We start from the raw sequence: 22,786 nt of genomic DNA, 5'->3' as shown, positions 1-22,786 counted from the left end.
GACACATTCCACCAATTCGTCGACTATAAAGCCACATTCGACGGTGCTATACGTTCAGAGGTATTCGAAGCCATGTCTGCATTCGGCATTCTTGCAAAATTAATAAGGCAATGCAGGATAACTTTAACTGGCACAGGTCAGCTGTTAAAGTCGGAAAGGACCTCTCGGAGCCCTTAAATACCGAACGAGGATTCATACAAGGGGACAGTTTGTCGTGTGACCCGTTTAACATCCTGTTACTTGCCTACGCCGACAACATCGACATCGAACATTGCGAGCAATAACAGCCAGCTTAGAACGAATTGAGAAGGAGTCTGCCAAAGTGGGTCTGGCAGTAAATGGCGAGAAGATTAAATTGATGGTATCAACGCGCAAGACGTCCAGTAGACTCGGACCAACTGTGGAACTTGAGAACTACAGCTTCGAAGTAGTTAAAGATTTTTATATACCTTCGTACCGCCATAATTAAACCCAATGACATGAGTTTTGAAATTCGGAGAAGGATAGTGTTGGCCAACAGATGCTACTATGGTCTGAGTAATCAACTCAAAAGCAAGGCCATCTCTCGCCAAACCAAACTCACACTCTACAAAACGTTGATACTACTCGTGCTGTTGTATGGATCTGAAGCATCGGTACTTGCGCAAGCAGATGAGGCAGCTCTTGGAGTCTTTGAGAAAAAAAATCGGCAGAAGATGGACCGATCTGCGACGATGGAAAATATTGTCGTCGAATGAACCTTGAGCTAGACAATCTATTCTCGGACATCGACAGCAGACAGATCGAGCTGCAGCTACTACGCTGGCTAGGTCTTGTTGTGAGAATGGATGAGGAGTCCTCCACTTAAAAGGTATATAAAAACGAGTCAACGATCAAGTAGAAGACACCATCTCGCAACATGGAATAACCGTTCTGTAACAAACCGTCTAAGTAAGATCTATAAAAAGTGTTAGCTTTATAGAAATCCTGAAGAAAGTCATCCATGAGAGATGGGTAAGAGGTATTCTATCTATAGAAGACTTAGCCGATGGTTACTATAAAATTTTTGGGCAAGATAGATACAATTTTATTTATCTTGGAATCTCACACTATTTTGCAATCGATAAATAAGGCTCTCTTAAAAAAAGCTCGATTGGCGGTAAAAAAAAATAAAACGGCGTTTAAAGATTGTCACATGTGACAAATCGTGGATCTATTCGTATGATCCCAAAAAACAAAACAACGATCGATTGTGTGGGTGGGTATTTAAAAACGAGCCTAAAATCAAACGAAAATTAATCCTTTTAGAAACACTTCGATCAATTTTTTTATGAAATATGTTCCGCTTTTTATTATTAGGCCAGAAATATATAGTAGCCCTCACTCAATGAGCTAAACTTTAAAAAGCTTTCCAAAGATATTAATTTAGTGTAAGATTTTAATTTTTTCAGTGTATTTACAGTGTGGTTATGTTTGAATTGCAGTTATATGTTATGTGGTGTATGTGTTAGTGTAACATTCTACAAAAAAAAAAAAATATTTTAGTAACAAAATTACATTTTATTTATGGACAGATGATATCTGCCTACAGTTTGTGAAGTAGAATCGACGCCAAATTTCAGAAAGGGATATTTTGTATCACCATAGAATCAATATCCGTGTGTTTATTGGAATCTTCTTCGTATGTGAAAAAATAATTCAGCCTTTTCAGCTGCTTACTTCACCCTTTTTTGGCGAAGACTGTAGGTAATGTCATGTAGAATGTTATTGTGATCCATGATGCAGGGAGAACATCCTTGTTCTCCTTTGGAAACTCTCATAAATCGCCAGCAATAATGTAGTCTTTGTCTTTTATGATGGTATGTGTGTAGATGAATGATCGATCGAGTGTGTGTATCACTAGACTACATTAACATCATCAGATAGATCTGTCAACAGGTTATTGTTAGTCTAGTTATAAACGGGTCACTACTACAACAGAGAACAAACATTTTAGGGAGAACTTTATTCTATGTAAAATGTTAAATATGCATATTAAATAGAACGGGAAAGGGAAGCGGTTATTCTATTCGGTATTATCTATGATATGAATATAACCACACGGTTAGTACTACAATGGGATAATAACTTAAACTGAGCTTAAACACAAGTGTGAAATTTTTAAAGATCCTTAAGTATACCATTTCAGTTAAGAGAGATGAAACTTCAAAGATATTTTTGGAAGATCATAAGTTATTAAATAATAGGTTTTCTTAAATTCCTCGACCCATTGATATCTAAAATCACTTTATTAGCAGTGTAGTAGGCTTCGAAATATTGACTTTGATACATTGGACTATTAGACTCTGGCTATATTAAATATTTTAATATATTTTTATAGGGACTCAAAAAAAAAAATTTTTTAGACCAAACTCAAGATGTTTGTCAATGAAATAAAACACGAAAAACGAAAAAAATAGCTAAAAAATCATCCTTTACAAACAAGGATAATTATTTCCCCCCCTTCTTTCATTCCTACTTAACCAAGCATGTGGAACATCCACAACCACCAACCGCATAATAATTATCCCAACTATTTTTCGTGACACCTTTTTTTTTGAGAGGAACAACAATTTCACCCACGTACATACAAACACAACCACACACACAAATACAGACACCCGGACACACTGACATCCACTTGCACATACATGATTAATTGCTACGTTGACAATTTTGACTTTTCATATTCGCTACCACACACTCGTTTGTATATGTTGCAGATGGGGCAGGGGGGCATATCCGCCAAGTTGAGTTTTATCTGCGCTTTCAACCTGTTCTTAATTTTTGGTTGTTTTTGCGATGTGTTGATGACACCCTTTTTTGCGTCAGCCAACCAGCCAGCGCCAGTCAATCATACAGTCATTTGCTCATTTATTTTTGAGGCCACCGTCAGACAAAAGCCTAGATTATCTGCAGGTGGATCCGGGTGCTTTTTTGTTTCTGAGGATAATTTTTGTGAATAAACAGAAAATGATTGCGGGAAGTCGTAACAGTTTTGTGTGCTAAAGATTTTTCTTCGTTCTTTCTATTAGGTTAGGGAAAAATAAATCAATTAGGTCGGATTAGGATCGAAGTTGACCGGCATGTTAGCAGTCGTAACATCGCCTAGGAGCTAGAAATCTACCATAAAACTTTTTTAAACCATTTACACAAAGCTGGATTGAAAAAGAAGCTAGATGTTTGGGTGCCACATCAATACACAGAATCGAATTTCCATCTGCGAAGCCTTGGCCAAACGGAATGATATAGACCCATTTCTTAAACTGATGATGACTGGAGATGAGAAATGGATCTCATACGATAACCCTGTGCCAAAACGATAGTGATCAAAGAGCGGTGAAGCACATCAAACGGAGGCCAAAGCAGGACTAACGACCAGGAAGGTTCTGCTATGCATTTGGTGGGACTGAAAGGGGATTATTTTTTATGAGTTGCTTCGATACGGCCAAACGCCATATTCTAGTCTCTACTGACAACAATTGGACCGTTTGAAGATATCAATTGACCATAAACGGCCAGAATTGGCCAACAGGAGAGATGTAGTGTTCCACCAGAACAACCCTAGGCCAAACATATCTACAGTGACTCGCCAGAAACTTCGGGATCTTGGTTGAGAAGTTTTAATGCATCCGCCATACAGTCCGGAATTTGCATTAAGCGATTATTATATTTTTCTTGCATGGCAAAATTTCTTTAATGATAAAAAAATTGTTATCTAGGGTGGATTGTGAAAATCGACTACTATAGGTTTTTGCAAATATAGAGCAGGACTTCTATGAGAGAGGCATTATGAAGTTACCATTAAAATGTCAAAAAATCATACAAAAAAACGGTACAGTAATATGCTTTCGTTGCAGTACCTGCTCGGGTGTTTCAGGGACAATCATCCCAACCATCATATGGTGGATAGGACTCCCCCACCCAGACGTGTTAGGAAGGATCTGCATTATCTAGAGAGAGAGGTCCACCGATACAAAAGGGAGCCTCTAGATCAAGTTGCCCATCGAGCAGGTCTGAATGGCATTCATACAGATGCAGTAGCCGCGGCGCTGAACGGATGCAAAGTGAATGCCGTCCTCGGAGCTCACCCCCACCCATAGCAGCTGAAGAACGTCAGCTGCCCAGACAAACCAGAGTAGTTTTGGCCCAGTTAAGTTCTGGATGGTGCAGTCGTCTCAATTCGTATTGGGCACAGATTTATGACCAGGTGCAGGATGTCTGCCCAGCATGTGGTACGGACCCTCATACCACACTGCACTTATTCAATTGCCCAGCCAAATCTACTCACCTTACTTCGGAAGATCTGTGGTTACAGCCAGTGGAGGTAGCTGCATTTCTAAATCTGGAGACAGAACTGGAGAAAATTTAAACAGGAAATATACAATACATATAAACTGTTACAACAACAACAAAACAGTGCAAATCGGACATTCTGAAGCATGTTAAATAAAGTCCTATAGTTCATATAAAAATAATAGATTTCTTTTTCCCCAAACTAATAACTTGGTTGTCCTAGGAAGTTTCTGTTTCAGATTGTTGGTGGGTAGCAAATTTTTCATATTTAGACAAGTTGGCTATAATTTGGCATTTTAGATTCTTAGTGGGTAACAAACTTCTTTTCCAACAATTATTCGATACAGATCTATTTTTTTTTACATAGCTCCCATATAAGTGACCCGAAAAAATTTAGGTATTTCGATTGCAAGCGCATTTTTTCAACCAAATTGGCATTCCGAATTCTTGGTGATTAGTCAACTTCTTCGGAGAAAATTATCAAAAAGTTCTGACATAACATAAACCATTTAAAGGTTCCGCACATGTTCGGCATTTTGAAGGTTAAGGTTAGGTGAATTTTTCCAACCCGAATATCTGCAATTTCATTTTCTCAGAGAATGCACAAACCTTCCTGACACACAATCCCCACCGGTTTTAGGTATTTTTAATGAGCCTCTCATGGGGAGCAGATTACAAGAAGTTCGAACCGAACTTCGGAGTTAACAAAATTTGGATTTGATTTCCCTTTGAAAATGGTGTACAAATTTTATTTAAAATTCCAAAAACATGAAAATGTAATTTTTGTGTAAAGACCCTTAACACGTTTACATTTGTTGTTTTTGTTTCTATTTCCTATTTTCCACAAAAATAAGGGACACACTGAGGTGGGTGACATGACCATGGAAATAAGAGCGCACACACGCACGACTGACAGCCCAGGTATTTTTACATATTAAAATTAATCTGCTAGGGTCGTCCTCCTCCTCCCCACCACCATGACATATCTCCCCCAACTTATTTTCATTACAAATGTTTAAGGATACAAAATACACATACATGCATGCATGACACAGACACACAATCGTGCACACATGTAAATAATTCTCAATGTCATTTTCAGTTTTTTTTTTTTTTTTGCTGTCGTTGTTGTTTGTTTATTTGCTTGTGTTGCGTTCTGTGATTAATGTAGATTAGCGCTTAAATATGTAGAAGAAGAAAAAAATACCTAAGATTTTCACCTTAAGTAAACACAACCAGAATGTACTATAATATGTGTGAGTGTGTGTGTGTTTACATACACACAAAATTAAGCTAAATAGTGTCATTAAAGTTCCATAAATATTTATTATTAAATTATGCCAATTAATGTGATTTCTTGTTGGTGTTTGCCGCAACAATGCAGGGTAATAAATTTTAATTTTTAATTAAATTAAAATTAGTGTGTGATGGTTGTGCGCCTAAGGGTAGGCAATATTTTATAATCTCTATAAAATTCAAAAGAAAGCCTACAGATAGGCTACATTTTATAATGAAGGGGGCCATACTTCCAAATTAAGATATCTAAAAGATATCGGACCTTTGATGGGCTTCAGACATGTCTAATAAAACTCTTAAGACAGTCTGAAGATAGAATAGATTTTAAATATCAAAATATAAATAAGACCAGTAAATAAAGTTCAAAAGTCGGACGGGGCCGACTAAATGATACCCTTCACCACTTTGGGTACATTCAATATATGTTAATATCTAGAATCAGACATAGAATCATTGGAGGACCATAGAGATGGAATCGGCCGAAATTAAATGTGATATCTAGATAAATATTTGAACCAATTGAAAAACCCCATGTACATATCATTCTGAAATCAATGAAAAATTACAAAGCAAACTGGCAGGCTTGGATTTTCTGGTGTACCACTTGTATGAAATCTGAGCTATATATAAACACATGGACCTAATTGAGCAATTTCCTCTGCCAAATTTCGTGTAAATCGAACAAACATAGACCCTTCGGTGCACCATTTACATAAAATCAAACGAAAATAAATATAAGACCTATATCGAAATCCGAACTGATTTCAACAAACCTTATCACACATCATTCCTCAATTGCATTCGCTATGCAAAATTTTGCTCAATCGGATCAATATTGGGAGTTTGGTGTATCATTCACAAAAAATCGGACGAAAATAATATGGGAGCTATATCTAAATCTGAACCGATTTTAACAAAACTTCGCAGTCATCTGGCTGGACCTAATTCAGTACTCTGTGCAAAATTTTGTCTCAATCGGACAAATATTGTGTGTTTAATTAAGAATATTATTCAGATTTGTATTTATTTGTCATACTTCCTAAAATTGCAACTTTGCGCATTCGGCGCAAAGTATTGTTGTCAAAAGTCCAATCACTGACGTTTTGTTGTTTACGCGCCCGCCTTTGCATCAGTCTGTCTAGAAAAATTGTCGAACTACGCTTGATGGATTGTAATAAAAAGGTAATATTGTTTACGACAATAAAACGCCAATATTCTATTGGACAAATTCTAATATAATTGTGTTTCACTATTATTTGGGTTTTTATTTTCTTATTCCCCATTTAAACATTGTGAGTTTGGTGCATCATTCACATAAAATCGGACGAAACTATATAAGGAAGCTATATCTAAATCTGAACCGATTTTCTCCAATTTCAATAGGGTTCGTCCTTGGGCCAAATAATTGAACTGTGCCAAATTTCATCCAAATCGGTTCATAAATACAACCTGTACTTTGTTAACAAAAATACAGGGACGGACGGACAGACGAACATGCGTAAATCGACTCAGAAAGTGATTCTATACATATTCTCAAAAGGAACCATGGGTCTATCTCGATTCCTTTTGCCTGTTACAAACATATGCACAAAGACATAATACCCTGTACCATAGTAAGGTGAAGGGTATAAAAACTATTGCCGAACTTCAGCACAGAAATGTGCCTGAGACGGTTTTATATGGAGCTCAAACAAAATATAACCGAACTCTGATTGAATTCTGAACTCCACATTGCATGTGAAATTTGTACGTAAAAAAATCAATTTGCCTCGATGTCAATACAGCTGAATTACGTATTTACAAGCAATCCATAAGGCCTTGTTAATAATTCCAATGTTTTTTTTCCTAGCTATGTAAATGACTGGTCTGATGTAGCCTGTCCTCGGTGATGGGGCTGCAATCTATCGGTGTATAGAAACAAAACATACATAACGTATTTTCAGTGGTTATTTTACTTTTACTCTTGTAGAAGAAAATAAGTGATTCTTTTTTGGAATTCCCGCTAATTAGATGATTGGTATGCTGTAGCCTGACATTGATGATGTAGATGCCATCTATTGTTGCATAGAAACAATGTCTGCTTGAGGTATGTACAATAGTTGGGGTCAATGCTTATTTTAGTGTACCTATTTTGCTCTGAGTGGCGCTATTTTGTGTTCATGCCGAGGTTGGTCATTACAATGTATTGGGTCATCGGATGCATTTCATTTGTAGAGGAATGTAAGACTCTTTATACCCTACACAACTATGTTGTCAGGCTATTATAGCTTTGTGCAGCCCAAAGAGTTTGTAACGCCGCGAAATATTGGTCCTAGACCCGAAAAGTTGTTGGTATATCCAAGGGCAGTGGTTTGCCTTTAAATTTATACCAATTATATGGTCGTATGTACTCAGATGTGGGAGTTACACTTAAATATTTACAGGTGTTTATGTTTTCAGATATTATTTAGTAACCCTTTACCACACTAGAGGGCGGAAATATAGCGCTGATCGCTTTAAAATGTTCCATGAAGTTCCAGTTATGGTCAAGGATAACGCCTACAATTTTCGGTGACGATCAGATAATTATATTGTGATGAAGTGGACCTAAAACTTAATTTTTTGTGTTTTTTCGAGTCGATCTATAGGCTCCAATGGGAATAAGAAGATCACAAACAAGGGAAGGGAATCTGGACAAGTAATTAGAAGGGCTGTACTGAACATTAGTTATAATTATCAGCCTCTAGTTGGTGCAGATGGCTCAAATATGGCGAAATATTGCCCAAGCTCAGAATATAGATCCACAGAAAGTTAGTTTTTCGTGGATGTTGTGTAGGGTATCATATGGTCGGCCCAATCCGACTATACTGCTCCGCTCACTGGTTTTTATTTATTTATTTTTAATATTCGAAGAACACTTTGAACGAATTGGTTTTTCTTCCGACCCTAGTCCTATCGGTTTGGATTTTCTGTACAGGTTACGAAACTCTTTTCAAAATATATATCTCATCTTATGGTATTTGATATAGGAATCGTAAAAAATATAATGTGCAAAATTCGTATCAATTCGAATTCTCAATTAACTTCACGTGAGATTTAAAAATATTTAAACGATTTATGGTGGAGATCGATCCTTCGATTACGGGTGATAGTCTGGTCTACAATTATCCTTATTCCTGACAGGTTTTCTAACCGATTTGGAATTGATTATTTGGGTAGCCAATCTTCCTACCAAATTACATACATTTTCATATAGCCCCTATATAACGGAATCCCAAAAAAATTATCGGTATTTTTATAATCCTAGATGTACTTTCCACCCAAAGTAACAGTAATTAGGGTTTTCAACTTCTTGGTGGGTGGGTATAATTGTAGCACATTATTTTCGATCTTTTCAATGTAATTTGGCACTTCGGATTTCTGGTAAAGTTCTTAGACTGTTTTTCCAAAATTTAGTGTCTGTAATTTGACATTAAATTTCTCAGAGCATTGACATTTCACTAGCAGACTACTTACGCTAACATACTACCCATATAAAAGTCCCTACCGAACAAAAGAACTTTTGAATATACATCACATGGTGAAGGGTATAAAAAGTTCGGTCCAGTGGAATTTCAAAACGGGTTTACTTATATTTTACCGGCCAGAAATTTCGAGACATAAAAGCAATTTATTCGCATCGGTTCAAAAATTCTCTTCTTCAGTTCCAATACTTTTTCAACTTACTCACTTCAAAAAGTCGACCATTTACCTCCTTCAGCAAGAAATTTTACTTGTACTTCTGGCGCAAATTCCCAAAGCCATAACTAATTTTCTGCGTCTGGTGCATACTTTTAGGGGAGTGGTAAATAGAAATTTTAAAAAATAATAATAATAATACCTCAAGTAAAACCCTTCAACGAGACGTTTACGAATCCTTTATGCAGAACAGACCTCAATCACCATTAAGATTTTAGATGTCTTCGGGTGTGGCGCATACTTTTAGGGGCGATAATTTCTGGACAATATGAAACAACTTCTAAAGCTCAGAAAAAATACGATTTCAGAATCACTCAATTACAATACGGAAAATATATTGAGAATACAACAAAATGTTCTCCAAATGTTCATGTTGTCCATATCCTCCAATAGGGGACAGTAAAACTGATTTAAACACATTTCTCTATTCGCGTCCCGTCTATTTGGGAAACTTTAAAACAAACTTCTTCGAATATAATCGTCGAACATTATCACCGATAAAGTATAACAGCAACAAAAAACTGTTCACTTCTGTGACAACCGGTGGTCGTGGTGGTTCCAGAGGAACCTCCTGCACCATGTCTGCACCACAACATCAACAAATGGGTCATAGTTGAATGAAATTTTACCAATATTAATAGAAAAAGGAAAGAAAATAAAAAACAACAACAACCATTTGCAGTTGTAGTTGCTGTTGTTGTTTGTTTGGCGGGTGGGTTATTTGTAGTTGTTGTTCCTCCGTTTTGCATGTTATGTGATGCTTGTTAAGAGGTTATGCCAGCTGATATGTTATGCAAATAAAAACAAGAATACCAAAAACAACAACAAGAACCACCACATTTTATGACGGTTGTTATATGCCAGACCAGACAACACCGGCGCTGCCATAGACCAAACAAAGTAGACCAGAGTTCATGTTCTTGGTAGGAACAACATGGATGACGACGGTTATGACGATGATTATTACCCAACTAGCTATTCTATTTATCTATCAGCTAGAACCAACAAACAGAAACAACAAACACACACACGCAAATAACATGGACAATTTTGTGGTGGTGTTTTACATAGTTGTGAATGTAAAGGTTTTTCTTGTGTGAGTGTGTGTGTTTGTAAGATAATTTTTGAAATAATTACAAATAAATTTCGAAAGGGTAAAATTTTTTGGGAATGATGGGAATTAATATTTTAAATGTGATGCATACTTTTAGGGTTATCATATGGTAGAGATATTATTCTTATATATTATCTTAAAAATATTTAATTTTTTTTTTTAAATCCACGCCTTGGGAGAGTCTTAAAAAATATTTTTAAAAAATCCACGCCTTGGGAAGAGTCTTAAAAAATATTTTTAAAAAATCCACGCCTTGGGAAGAGTCTTAAAAAATATTTTTAAAAAATCCACGCCTTGGGAAGAGTCTTAAAAAATATTTTTAAAAAATCCACGCCTTGGGAAGAGTCTTAAAAAATATTTTTAAAAAATCCACGCCTTGGGAAGAGTCTTAAAAAATATTTTTAAAAAATCCACGCCTTGGGAAGAGTCTTAAAAAATATTTTTAAAAAATCCACGCCTTGGGAAGAGTCTTAAAAAATATTTTTAAAAAATCCACGCCTTGGGAAGAGTCTTAAAAAATATTTTAAAAAATCCACGCAGATTCCCTGTCTTCAGCTCAGCTATAGAGACCAGATAGCTTTCATTTCACTTAGATACACTTCATTTAGCTTCCCATCTGATGTTCTGTAAAGACTCCTGTCCATATTGTCTAGCCTGTAATCATCTTTGTATGCATTTGCCATTGTCTGATACATGCTTTTAGGCTCTATATGTGCAATGCATAGCTTTTGATCACATTTCGAATATGTGTGTGATGCATACTTTTAGGCGCTATATATGAAATTTACATTTCATCATGCCTGCAAAATTTATTTCTCTCTTTGGAAAAAATTTTATTTTATCTGACAATCAAATTTCACATGTAGGATTACAATGCGGATAACAACAAACGAACGAACAAAAAAAACAAGTAGCACAAAAAACTTTTGCCATTTGCGTTTAACCGACAATCATAAAAACAAACACCGCCGAGCCCGGAAACCAACCGACTACAACAATAATAAATTTTCCATAAATTACATTTGTTACACGAGGATAATACAAAAAACAGACAACAACAAAAATCGACAAAAAAATAAAATTTTGCCGAACCGAGAGATAACAAAGCCATTGTGGATGGATAGACAGCAGACAGAACAAAAAATTACAAAAAAAAATAAACCTTCATAACCAATGACAGCAGTTGAATTCAAATTGAAAACAAGAAAAAAAAAAATCGAGAAAATCCACAGAATCCTAGACAGATTGAGGATTGCATTGGGTTCAAATATCAACACATCAAACAGCCACAAAATGGAAGCGACACATTCACATTGTTATGATTTCTGAAAGGTCCTTAAAAATTGATTTATTTGGTTCGGCGAACGAACACATCACGTTTGGTAAATATTATCAAATTTATTTTGAAAACGCTACAATCCAATTCAATTCGGAGGGGGAGATAGTTTGTTCTTTCTTTTTCGAATGGGATTGAAAGGTAAAATATCAAATCCTTTTTTTTTTGGAAATATAAATATGAAATTTCAAACAACCAGGTGTTATTATGCCAGAGACCAGGTCATATAACAGCAGTTTATAGAACGGAAATATTCTGAAAACACACACCAAACGCTGGGAAATCAAATAACGGAAAAATACAAGCCAAACATAACCATAAAAGAAAATCATCGAAGTTCCGTTGCTAAAAAGCCTGGCGGTACTTTAGGGTGGCATTTTGTATTTCTAATGGGCAACTTTTTCCGCCAACGGCTGGAATAGTGTTTTCAAATGGTCAATAAAAAAACATAGAAAACCCTTTCAGGTTGTTTTTATTTCCTCGTAATGGCTTGTAAATGTAAATTGTAATGTGTGGTGCATACTATTAGGCGCTTGGATTTGTTTTTGCTTATTAATTCATGTATCAATTCCGATTTCAATAAAAATTATATTTAATTGTATTTCCCAAGACCTTAAAAAAAATATTTTTTTTTTTAAAAATCCACGCCTTGCTAAGAGTCCTTTAAAAAATATTTTTTTTAAATCCTTTAAAAAATATTTTTTTAAATCCTATAAAAAATATATTTTTTTTAAATCCTTTAAAAAATATATTTTTTTAAATCCTTTAAAAAATATATATTTTTTATCCTTTAAATTTTTTTTTTTTTAATCCTTTAAAAAATATTTTTTTTAATCCACGACTTGGCAATTATTCTAAAAAATATTTTTTTTAAATCCTTTAAAAAATATATTTTTTTAAAAATCCTTTAAAAAATATATTTTTTTAAAAATCCTTTAAAAAATATTTTTTTTTTTAAATACGTCAAAAAATATTTTTTTAAAAAATCCACGCCTTGCTGAGAGTCCTTTAAAAAATATTTTTGTAAAAAATCCACGCCTTGCTGAGAGTCCTTTAAAAAATATATTTTTTTAAAAATCCACGCCTTGCTAAGAGTCCTTTAAAAAATATTTTTTTTTAAAAATCCACGCCTTGCTAAGAGTCCTTTAAAAAATATTTTTTTAAAAAATCCACGCCTTGCTAAGAGTCCTTTAAAATTTTTTTTTTTTTAAATCCACGTCTTGCTGAGAGTCCCTTAAAAATATTTTTTTTTAAAATCCACGCCTTGCTGAGAGTCCTTTAAAAATATTTTTTTAAAAAATCCACGCCTTGCTAAGAGTCCCTTAAAAATATTTTTTAAAAAATCCTTCCTAAGAGTCCTTTAAAAATATTTTTTAAAAAATCCTTCCTAAGAGTCCCTTAAAAAGTATTTTTTTTTTTAAATCCACGCCTTGCTAAGAGTCCCATAAAAAGCATAAAAAGTATTGCTAAGAGTCCCTTAAAAATATTTTTTTAAAAAATCCACGCCTTGCTAAGAGTCCCCTTAAAAAATATTTTTTTAAAAAGTCCACGCCTTGCTAAGAGTCCCTTAAAAACTACTTTTTTCAAAAAAATCCACGCCTTGCTAAGAGTCCCTTAAAAATATTTTTTAAAAAATCCACGCCTTGTTAAGAGTCCTTTAAAAAATATGTTTTTTTTTTTTAAAAAATCCACGCCTTGCTAAGAGTCCTTTAAAAAATATTTTTTAAAAAATCCACGCCTTGCTAATAGTCCTTTAAAAAAATATTTTTTTTAAATCCACGCCTTGCTAAGAGTCCTTTAAAAAATATTTTTTTTTTAATCCACGCCTTGCTGAGAGTCCCTTAAAAACTACTTTTTTTCAAAAAAAATCCACGCCTTGCTAAGAGTCCCTTAAAAATATTTTTTAAAAAATCCACGCCTTGCTGAGAGTCCCTTAAAAACTACTTTTTTTCAAAAAAAAAATCCACGCCTTGCTAAGAGTCCCTTAAAAATATTTTTTAAAAAATCCACGCCTTGCTAAGAGTCCCTTAAAAAATATTTTTTTTTTAAAAATCCACGCCTTGCTGAGAGTCCTTTAAAAAATATTTTTTTAAAAAATCCACGCCTTGCTGAGAGTCCTTTAAAAAATATTTTTTTAAAAAATCCACACCTTGCTCAGAGTTCTTTAAAAAATATTTTTTTTTTAAAAATCCACGCCTTGCTAAGAGTCCCTTAAAAAATATATTTTAAAAAAAAAAATCCACGCCTTGCTAAGAGGCCTTTAAAAAATATTTTTTAAAAAATCCACGCCTTGCTAAAAGTACATTAAAACATATTTTTTTTTAAATTCACGCCTTGCTAAGGGTCCTTTAAAAAATATTTTTTTAAAAAATCCACGCCTTGCTAAAAGTACATTAAAACATATTTTTTTTTAAATTCACGCCTTGCTAAGGGTCCTTTAAAAAATATTTTTTTAAAAATCCACGCCTTGCTAAGAGTCCCTTAAAAAATATTTTTTTTTTAATCCATAAAGACTGCTTTCAGATCGCCTACAGATTATTGTTTCAAATAGCCGATAGAGTAGTTTCAGTCCATCTATAAAGAATTTCTTATTATATTTCGTTTCTACCTTGAGGCCCATGCATTTTTCAGATCATTATCAATGTGTGGTGCATACTTTTAGGCACATATTGCAAATTGTTATTTAATTCTTAGAAACAAATTCGTAATTTTTAAAAACGTCGATTTCGAAAAGCATCACACATTCTTCTATTGAGCCATTTGCAATGCAATTGGAGTAACTGTTTAATGTGTGATGCATACTTTTAGGTGCCGACATTTTAATATTTGTGGTTTTTTTAAAAGACCTCGCCTTATTTGAAAAAAAGAAATCTGTGTGGACTTACCTCTACTGAAATTGTAAACAATGGCGCATGCACCGGACCAGTTTGTGACTCCAACTTATATACCAAACCATGCCGTAGCTCATTCAGCATGGCCACTGTATTTTTGGGTTGGGGTACACGTTCCTTGCTGGTTCGCGGTTTCTTCTTGGGGGTTCCTGGAAATAAGTTGGGGTTAAAATAAACAATTAATTAAAGAATGTCAAGGCTACTTATTAATCTAGAAAATAATCGTGAGATCTCAAAACGCGGGTCGGCATTTTTTCTATAAAAAAAAAAATAGGTGAAGCCCCCGATCGACTTTTTTTGTTAGAAAAAAACTACGCGCGTCCCCTAATGGACTTTTTTCTACAGAAAAACTTCATGAGACCACCGATCGACTTTTTTCTATAGAAAAGAATTCGTGGGGCTTCCGATCGACTTTTTTTCTATAGAAAAAAATTCGTGAGGCTTCCGATCGACTTTTTTTCTATAGAAAAAAATTCGTGAGTCTTCCGATCGACTTTTTTTCTATAGAAAAAAATTTGTGAGGCTTCCGATCGACTTTTTCTCTATAGAAAAAAATTCGTGACGCCCCCGATTGACTTTTTTTCCATACAAAAAATTCGTGAGTCCACCGAAAAAAATTCGTGAGGCTTCCGATCGACTTTTTTTCTATAGAAAAAAATTTGTGAGGCTTCCGATCGACTTTTTCTCTATAGAAAAAAAATCGTGACGCCCCCGATTGACTTTTTTTCCATACAAAAAATTCGTGAGTCCACCGAAAAATATTCGTGAGGCTTCCGATCGATTTTTTTTTCTATAGAAAAAAAATTCGTGAGGCCAGCGATCGACCTTTTTTCTATAGAAAAAAATTCGTGAGGCCAGCGATCGACCTTTTTTCTATAGAAAAAAATTCGTGAGGCCAGCGATCGACCTTTTTTCTATAGAAAAAAATTCGTGAGGCCAGCGATCGACCTTTTTTCTATAGAAAAAAATTCGTGAGGCCAGCGATCGACTTTTTTTCTATAGAAAAAAATTCGTGAGGCCAGCGATCGACTTTTTTTCTATAGAAAAAAATTCGTGAGGCCAGCGATCGACTTTTTTTCTATAGAAAAAAATTTGCGAAGCCAGCGATCGACTTTTTTTCTCTAGAAAAAATTCGTGAGGCCAGCCATCGACTTTTTTCCTCTAGAAAAAAATTCGTGAGGCAAGCGATCGACTTTTTTCCTCTAGAAAAAAAATTCGTGAGGCCAGCGATCGACTTTTTTTCTATAGAAAAAAATTCGTGAGGCCAGCGATCGACTTTTTTCTACAGAAAAAAATAGTGAGGCCAAAAAAAAATTTATAGAAAAAAAAGTCGTGAGACCCCCAATCGTCTCTTTTTTATAGAAAAGAAATCGTAAAACCAATGGTGGACATTTTTTCTATAGAAAAACATCGTGAGACCTCTGGTCGACTTTTTTCTATAGAAAAAAATTCATGAGAAGTCTGTTCGACATTTTTCTATATAAAAAAAATTCGTAAGACCTCTGGTCGACATTTTTCCTATAGAAAAAATCGTGAGCCTCCTGGTCGACATTGTTGTTAATAAAAAAAATATTGTAAGACCTCTGGTCGACACTGTTTTTCTATAGAAAATAATTCGTGAGACTTCCGACATTTTTCGATAGGAAAAAAATCGTAAGACCTCTGGGTAACACTTTTTTTCTTTGGAAAAAAAATCGTGGGACATTTGTTCAATATAAAAATAATACGTATGTGAGACCTCTAGCTTCAGAAGGGACTTCCCCGGTAAATACATTGTCGGCATTGTCGATAAATCATAACAACAACAAAAACGATGACACATGTATACAAAAATAATATTGTTGTTTACAACAACAATTTCTACACGCGAATACGATAACAAAACAAAAACAAAAAAAGTTGCTCAGATTGCAGAGAGACCCTAATTACCAAGAAATTCCAAATAGAGATCCATTTCTCTGCGTTTTATTTCATCAGTATCAGCAGAAGCAGCTGGCTCTTTACCCCTCATCTCAGAGCGCCTCTCATTTCCAATAAATTCCATATAGAGATCCATTTCTCTTCGTTTTAATTCATCAGAATCAATTGGAGCAGTTCTCTTTATACCCCTCTTTTCACTTGATACCCCATCATTCCCCCATAGAGTGTTCTCCGCTTCATCGATATTGCTCTCCGATGCATCGATGAGTAGATGTTCTCTTTTTGAAAATTGTTGAAACATCGATTTTATTTCATTGATCTCTTTGGTTAGATTATTTATTTTCATTAATAATTTGCAACACATTTTTGCACACCCCTCGGATTTTGGCATATTTTCTACGTCACGGCCACATTGTTTATGAAATTCCATGCGACAATTGTGGCACACAAATTCACGAGCTTCTTTCATATTTTTTTTCTAACAAAGAAAACCACAACGCGACGACGCTTCTTTAGACAATGTTTCGAACTGTCAACGTTCCGATTTCATACTGAAGCAAAACGCAAGTTGGGAGAGTGTTCAGACAATGCAAATGGAATTCCATTTAATAAACAGAACAATTCGGAAAGAGATATTGATTATGACGTAGTTAAATGATTTAGAATAAAATAGGGCTGTCGATATGGGATTTGGAGGAGTTTTCTTAAAAAATACCTCAATAAAAAAACCGATCAAATGTCTCACGATTTTTTCTAAAGCAAAAAATAAAACAAATATAGATAAGAAGTCTAATTAATTTGTTTTTCTATAGCAAAAATATAAACGGAAAATCTCACGAATTTTTCCTATAGAAAATTGACTATTGAAAAAAAATCTTTCGGAAGCCTCACGATTTTTTTCTATAGAAAAAAAGTCGTTCGGTGGACTCACGATTTTTTTTTCTACAGAAAAAAAAAGTCGTTCGGTGGACTCACGATTTTTTTTTCTACAGAAAAAAAAAGTCGTTCGGTGGACTCACGATTTTTTTTTCTACAGAAAAAAAAGTCGTTCGGTGGACTCACGATTTTTTTTTCTACAGAAAAAAAAGTCGTTCGGTGGACTCACGATTTTTTTTTCTACAGAAAAAAAAAGTCGTTCGGTGGACTCACGATTTTTTTTCTACAGAAAAAAAGTCGTTCGGTGGACTCACGATTTTTTTCTACAGAAAAAAAAAGTCGTTCGGTGGACTCACGAAATTTTTTCTATAGAAAAAAAGTCGTTCGGTGGACTCACGAAATTTTTTCTATAGAAAAAAAGTCGTTCGGTGGACTCACGAAATTTTTTCTATAGAAAAAAAGTCGTTCGGTGGACTCACGAATTTTTTTCTATAGAAAAAAAGTCGTTCGGTGGACTCACGAATTTTTTTCTATAGAAAAAAAGTCGTTCGGTGGACTCACGAATTTTTTTCGATAGAAAAAAAGTCGTTCGGTGGACTCACGAATTTTTTTCTATAGAAAAAAAGTCGTTCGGTGGACTCACGAATTTTTTTCTATAGAAAAAAAGTCGTTCGGTGGACTCACGAATTTTTTTCTATAGAAAAAAAGTCGTTCGGTGGACTCACGAATTTTTTTCTATAGAAAAAAAGTCGTTCGGTGGACTCACGAATTTTTTTCTATAGAAAAAAAGTCGTTCGGTGGACTCACGAATTTTTTTCTATAGAAAAAAAGTCGTTCGGTGGACTCACGAATTTTTTTCTATATAAAAAAAGTCGTTCGGTGGACTCACGAATTTTTTTCTATAGAAAAAAAGTCGTTCGGTGGACTCACGAATTTTTTTCTATAGAAAAAAAGTCGTTCGGTGGACTCACGAATTTTTTTCTATAGAAAAAAAGTCGTTCGGTGGACTCACGAATTTTTTTCTATAGAAAAAAAGTCGTTCGGTGGACTCACGAATTTTTTTCTATAGAAAAAAAAGTCGTTCGGTGGACTCACGAATTTTTTTCTATAGAAAAAAAGTCGTTCGGTGGACTCACGAATTTTTTTCTATAGAAAAAAAGTCGTTCGGTGGACTCACGAATTTTTTTCTATAGAAAAAAAGTCGTTCGGTGGACTCACGAATTTTTTTCTATAGAAAAAAAGTCGTTCGGTGGACTCACGAATTTTTTTCTATAGAAGTAAAAAGTCGTTCGGTGGACTCACGAATTTTTTTCTATAGAAAAAAAGTCGTTCGGTGGACTCACGAATTTTTTTCTATAGAAAAAAAGTCGTTCGGTGGACTCACGAATTTTTTTCTATAGAAAAAAAGTCGTTCGGTGGACTCACGAATTTTTTTCTATAGAAAAAAAGTCGTTCGGTGGACTCACGAATTTTTTTCTATAGAAAAAAAGTCGTTCGGTGGCCTCACGAATTTTTTTCTATAGAAAAAATGTCGTTCGGTGGCCTCACGAATTTTTTTCTATAGAAAAAAGGTCGTTCGGTGGCCTCACGAATTTTTTTCTATAGAAAAAAAGTCGTTCGGTGGCCTCACGAATTTTTTTCTATAGAAAAAAGGTCGTTCGGTGGCCTCACGAATTTTTTTCTATAGAAAAAAGGTCGTTCGGTGGCCTCACGAATTTTTTTCTATAGAAAAAAGGTCGTTCGGTGGCCTCACGAATTTTTTTCTATAGAAAAAAGGTCGTTCGGTGGCCTCACGAATTTTTTTCTATAGAAAAAAGGTCGTTCGGTGGCCTCACGAATTTTTTTCTATAGAAAAAAGGTCGTTCGGTGGCCTCACGAATTTTTTTCTATAGAAAAAAGGTCGTTCGGTGGCCTCACGAATTTTTTTCTATAGAAAAAAGGTCGTTCGGTGGCCTCACGAATTTTTTTCTATAGAAAAAAGGTCGTTCGGTGGCCTCACGAATTTTTTTCTATAGAAAAAAGGTCGTTCGGTGGCCTCACGAATTTTTTTCTATAGAAAAAAGGTCGTTCGGTGGCCTCACGAATTTTTTTCTATAGAAAAAAGGTCGTTCGGTGGCCTCACGAATTTTTTTCTATAGAAAAAAGGTCGTTCGGTGGCCTCACGAATTTTTTTCTATAGAAAAAAGGTCGTTCGGTGGCCTCACGATTTTTTTCTATAGAAAAAATAAATCAGGGATCTTCGCGAATTTTTTTCTCTCAGAAAAAAGTAGATCGCAGGCTTCCGATATTCATTTCTATGTATATTGAAGGAACGGGACTCTTGTCCCCTATCTGGTGATTTTATTGAGAGTGACTATTTACAACTTTCACACTAGACAAGAAAACTTAGGTCACTTACCTGAATATTTAGATCCCTCATAGCGACGCTTCGAAGGTGATTTGCGACTGTAGCCATTCATATCGTACGATGGAGTTAATACGTTCTGCAAAAGAGAAAAAAAATATCGAAAATATTAGTTTTATATTTGTACAAAATTTTTAAAAAGGTGCAACAAAAATATTCAAACTTAAAAGTGCGAAAATTAGTATCCTAAGCAAAAAAAAAATCGAGGGTATTCAATTTCAAATTATAATTGAACATCAATCACAGAAAACAAAAACTAGGATCAATGGAAAATAGTTTGCAATTCTGTTTGATTTTTCCGCATGATTTGTCATGGTGGTGGTCTAATTATGGACCTTAGTGTATGTGTTTGTTCGTTGAGTTCGAAACCAGCTAACCATCATCGACCAATTTCCGTTTCCTGTTTTTGCGTTCTTTCCCCACCACCAATTATTTATTAATTAATTTTCGCTGTTCTAATTGTTGATGTTCGCTGCGGAGTTTTTCTGTGTGTTTGAAAACTTTTCAATTGATTGTCGAATCGAGAGAACAAAAACTTTACAAATATTTGTTGCAGAATCGGACAATTTGCATTTTACAAGATGTGGATATTTAAAAAATGAACAAATTGTGTGCTAATCCAATTAAATATGTATTTGTTTAAGGCAACTGCTAATAGAAATTGTTCGGAAAACAAAAACATGCATAAAAGCAAACGTATTTGGTAGCCCGAACACTGGGGAGTATAATTGATATTAATTATGTGGGCCATGCGGCGTATACATTATGGAAAAGTGACAGTATGTATACGTAGGATTAAAAATAAGCCTGGATTTTTTTTTTAATATTGTTTTAAAGTAAATTTGGCGTACGGGAAGATAGATACCAAGCAACGGCTCTGATTGGCTTTAACATGGCGAAGCCCAGGCTTATCTTGGTCCTTCATTCATCTCAATTGTGGACACTGACCTCCCCATGGTGCCTCCTGGGGTAGCTATTTTCATCACCAGTTGAAATAGTGAGTTCACACATAAGAACTAAAAAAAAATGAGTTCAGCCGTCGGGTTAGTTGCCTATACTCGGAAAACCCCTCCTACTATGAAAAAGCAAAGAAAGAGAAAACCAAACCCCCTAATGTTGACGACCCCCGCAAAAGTATAAAGAACCACGATCTGCGAAACTGCACTTGGAATGTGCACACATTGTACAGAACAGCCGCAATTCTCGCTTTGGCGGATATACTCAAGAAGTACAAAGCCGATATTATTGCCTTACAGGAAATGCGTTGGAAATGGACAGGCGTAAGTAAATCAGACGATTACGCCCTGTATTATAGCTGCCATGAAACGAGACATGAATTTGGCTGCGGATTTATGGTTAACAGGAGAATAAAAGACCTCGTCTCCAGATTCACTCCAGTATATAAGCGAATTGCTATAATCCGCATAAAAGCGAAGATCTTCTACATCAGTCTTATTTGCGCCCATGCTCCGACCGAAGACAAAAATGAACAGACCAAAGACATATTTTATGAGCGCCTAGAAACAGCATATGATCGCTGCCCTGGCCATGACGAGACATGAATTTGGCAGCGGATTTATGGTTAACAGGAGAATAAAAGACCTAGTCTTCAGATTCACTCCAGTAGATGAGCGAATTGCTATAATCCGTATAAAAGCGAAGTTCTTCAACATCAGGCTTATTTGCGCCCATGTTCCAACCGAAGACAAAGATGAGCAGACCAGAGACATATTTTATGAGCGCCTAGAAACAGCATATGATCGCTGCCCTGGCCATGACATTCTGAAATTCTGCTAGGAGATTTTGATGCAAAAATCGGAAGAGAAAATATCTTTGGCCCCACCGTCGGAAAATTCAGCCTCCATAAAGAAACATCAGACAACGACATGAGGTTGATTGACGGCAGCAAAAATCATGGTAGTTAACAGCACCAGATTCAAGCCTCTCGATATGCACAAGGCCACTTGGATTTCTCCCGGTCAAGCAACGAGAAATCAAATTGATCATGTTGTGATAGACGGAAGGCATTCATCCAGTGTATTAGACGTTCCACCGATCCGAGAAGCGAATATCGATTCGGACCACTATTTTGTAGCAGCCAAGGTTCGCACTTGTCTTAATGTTGCAGCAAAGGTGAGATCTAACACAACACGGAACCTCGATGTCAAAAATATGCAAACACAACAGGTAGTCAAGGCCTACTCGGCTCAACTTACCCACCTGCTTGACGAACGCACTTCTTGTCCCGATAATAGTATAAAAGCACAATGGCAAAGAATTGCCCACTCCCTATAAACTGCAGCAAAGCAATGCTTGGGTACCAAAAACAACCATCACGAAACCCATGGTACGATCAGGAGTGTCGTAATGCTACTGATGTGAAAAATGCAGCCTATAGGACAACCCTGCAGACAGTAGCAACACACAATGTAATGGAGAATTATCGGAAGAAAAGGAGAGAGGAGAAACGTGTTTTCAGAAAACAGAAGAAAGAACAAGAAAAACGTGAGCGTGAGCAAATTGAGATGTACAGGAGTCAGAATGAAGTCCGGAAATTTTACCGACGAGTAAAACACCAAACAGAAGGCTTTGGTGCAGGCACATCCTCCTATAGAGATGAAGAAGGAAACCTGGTGACAGATACAGACAGCGCATTGAGGATCTGGAAGGATCATTTTGAAAAGCTTCTGGTATCAAATAGTGACGTTGAAGAAGATACCCCAGAAGCAATAAGAGATGTCGGTATAGAATGTAATGCCACCTAGCCAAGATGAGGTCAGAATAGCAATTAATCGACTGAAGAACTATAAAGCAGCAGGAGCCAAGGGTTACCAGCCGAACTATTCAAGACTGGTGGTCAGATGCTGGTCAGGAGCATGTACCATCTGATTAGTACAATTTGACGGTATAGAATGTAA

At 35.4% G+C, this 22,786-nt stretch overlaps 1 protein-coding gene across 1 annotated transcript in view; it reads right to left on the bottom strand.

The window, feature by feature from the left end:
- Nucleotides 1-14,662: 14,662 nt before the first annotated feature.
- Nucleotides 14,663-22,786, bottom strand: part of LOC133332163 (double-stranded RNA-specific editase Adar-like) — a gene marked incomplete at its 3' end in the record, with an annotated part of 108,142 nt that continues 100,018 nt past the window's right edge. Inside the window, exons 3-4 of the mRNA XM_061540546.1 lie at nucleotides 19,863-19,947; nucleotides 14,663-14,817 (exon numbers count right to left, since the gene is read on the bottom strand). Coding sequence (XP_061396530.1) covers nucleotides 14,663-14,817; nucleotides 19,863-19,947 — 240 coding nt within the window. The remainder of the gene's footprint in view (nucleotides 14,818-19,862; nucleotides 19,948-22,786) is intronic.

Source organism: Musca vetustissima, unplaced genomic scaffold (assembly GCF_032173495.1).
Source record: "Musca vetustissima isolate MV318-11 ecotype Yass unplaced genomic scaffold, APGP_CSIRO_Mvet_v1 utg29798, whole genome shotgun sequence".
NCBI classification, from domain to species: domain Eukaryota; kingdom Metazoa; phylum Arthropoda; class Insecta; order Diptera; family Muscidae; genus Musca; species Musca vetustissima.
This window is presented reverse-complemented; position numbering and strand designations above follow the sequence as displayed.